General features: G+C 42.3%; 1 protein-coding gene across 1 annotated transcript in view; it reads right to left on the minus strand.

Annotated features, from left to right (window-relative positions):
* Positions 1 to 2,500, minus strand: part of LOC307024553 (cGMP-dependent protein kinase 1-like) — a 47,815-nt gene that overhangs the window by 17,925 nt on the left and 27,390 nt on the right. The window contains exon 3 of the mRNA XM_079658792.1: positions 753 to 866. Coding sequence (XP_079514918.1) covers positions 753 to 866 — 114 coding nt within the window. The remainder of the gene's footprint in view (positions 1 to 752; positions 867 to 2,500) is intronic.

Raw genomic sequence — 2,500 nt, forward strand, 5'->3', positions numbered from 1 at the left:
AAATGAGCTGAACAAATGTTTGATAAATGACATCCTGATAGTGAAGGTCAGACAGGAAGTGATGTCATCGCCCCCACGGTCACTAATAAAGTTCTTAATTAGTTTTTAGACACAAATACTAAAGAGCAGCTGTGTGTGTGTGTGTGTGTGTGTGTGTGTGTGTGTGTGTTTGTGTGCGTGTGTATGCACATGTGTGTGTGTGTGTGTGTGTGTGTGTGTGTGTGTGTGTGTGTGTGTATGTATGTGTGTGTGTGTGTGTGTGTGTGTGTGTATGTGTGTGTGTGTGTGTGTGTGTGTATGTGTGTGTGTGTGTGTGTGTGTGTGTGTGTATGTGTGTGTGTGTGTGTGTGTGTGTGTGTGTGTGTGTGTGTGTGTTTGTGTGTGTGTGTGTGTGTGTGTGTATGTTTGTGTGCATGTGTGTGTGGGGACCTCTAACTTTTTGTCAGTGCTTCCTGGTAGAGTGCCTCGATAAGCAGTGGTTGCCAGGCAACACCGTCCGTCTCCAGCCAATCAGCAGCCAGAGATCTGGCAGCGGTGTCTCTTGGCAACCACGATGTGTTCGAGGGGGATTCGTTTTTTTAACTCTTTTTATTTTATTTGCTCGTTATCTGTGCAGCTGCAGCTTGACTCTCTCTCAGAGAGTTAGTGTCAGACAGGAAACCTCAGACTGCAGGAACAGAAACTTAGTACAGTAGTAGTAGTACAGCAGTAGTACAGTAGTAGTAGTACAGCAGTAGTACAGTAGTACTCACCGGTGACGGAGGCGGTGCGGGTGCAGTTGTAGAGGATGGCCAGCTCTCCGAACACCTTCCCCGGCGTCATGGTGCACAGCTTCATGCCCTCCTTCGTCACCTCCACCTTCCCCTCTGAGAGACAGGGCTTTTATTGTGGAGGAGTAAACAGGAAGTCTACAACATCAACGCACATTTGTAATATTTGTTAAAGTTATGGCTTTTTCCTTGGAGTATTACCACCCTTTGAGGTCTCCTTATTTGATATTATTTGATATGATGTATTACCTGGGATTACCCCAATACAACATCCCATCACTCTGTATCCCAAATATATGAAATAATGATAAATGAGCTGTTAAAAAGTCTGATCTGAGGACATTAGCGCGGTGGATGAAAATGTTTTTTGGAGGTGCTTTAACTATTTAAACCCATTAATAATAAATGTATGAATGTTTGTGTGCAGATTTATACAGCAGCTGTTTGTCTGAGACGTCAGATATTATTTAAGCAATAGCTCACTTCAGGCCGTGATATATGCTCATTATATCACAGCTAAGGGGCGTGGTTCCCCCTTAGCTGTGATATAATGAGCATATATCACGGCCTGAAGTGAGCTATTGCTTTTATAAAACGGTTAACAAGTGTGGCAATATGAAAGAAAAATACACACTCTAATTCAAATATTTTTTATTAGTAAATAATGATGTTCAAAATAAAATAGTCCCTCCGTTGCCTTCTGCACAAAACATAGTGCGAGGTGGTTGCTATGCAACAACACTAACAGCAAGCAAACATATTAGACAGGGAGCGTTGATCCATTATTTGGCTGTTTATTTACATTAATGTGTATGTTGCTGTTTATAGTGCATCCACTGAAAAACTGTCCAGCATCAGTAGCATGGCTTACGTGGTCACTTGTATAGGTTGAGGTTGTTCGAGGCTGTTGCTTGGCGTGGCGAGAATATTGCTCCACTTTCTCCGGTCCCCGAGATTGGGCTTCCAGTAGCTCTGGAGAGAGCTTTCGCACCTGTGGCAACTAACGGTCATAATTTCTCTGCTTTGTTTCAAGACCCGCATCAGAAAGCTTTTGAATGGTGCTACTTTTCCAGTTGGTCTACCTGCTCTTCACGTAGCTCTGCATGTCGTTGTTTAGGTGCTCTTTTTTCTGGAGATAGGCACTGCTCAATCCACTCCTCCATAGTAAGACCCCCCCGGAGGTCGAAGTTAATCTTAAATGTTTCCATTTTATGCTTTGTAAGTTTGTTTCGTAACGGAAGAAATTTAAATATATTTACAAAACGGACAAGTCAAATCAAGCAATCTGATTGGTCGATAGCGTTTTTGCGGACCTCTTTGATTACAGATTTGAAAACATCGTTGTTTTTTAAAAGTAGCACAATTCATTATGTTAAAGCTTGGAAAGTATCTAGATATCCCTGCCCTAATGCCAAAGGAACTGCACACTGAATATGTTTTGCCGTTTGATGTCTATGTCTGGATCGCTGCGTAAAAAGGAGGGTTTCTGCCCCGTTACTTCTCCGCTGCTTTCTTGTTCCAGCTTGATTTGACTTGTCCGTTTTATAATATTTATAAAACGGACAAGTCAAATCAAGCAATCTGATTGGTTCTTAGCCGTGATATACTGAGCGTATACCACGGGTAGAATTGTAAGTTACTTTTCACAACAAGTCAGTATCCCTCCGCGTCTGAGAAAAACAGTATACCATCGGGTTGAAAAGCAAACTGTTTGCTTTTCAAACTGGAAC

The sequence above is a fragment of the Notothenia rossii genome (genome assembly GCF_949606895.1).
Source record: "Notothenia rossii genome assembly, chromosome: 11".
NCBI classification, from domain to species: domain Eukaryota; kingdom Metazoa; phylum Chordata; class Actinopteri; order Perciformes; family Nototheniidae; genus Notothenia; species Notothenia rossii.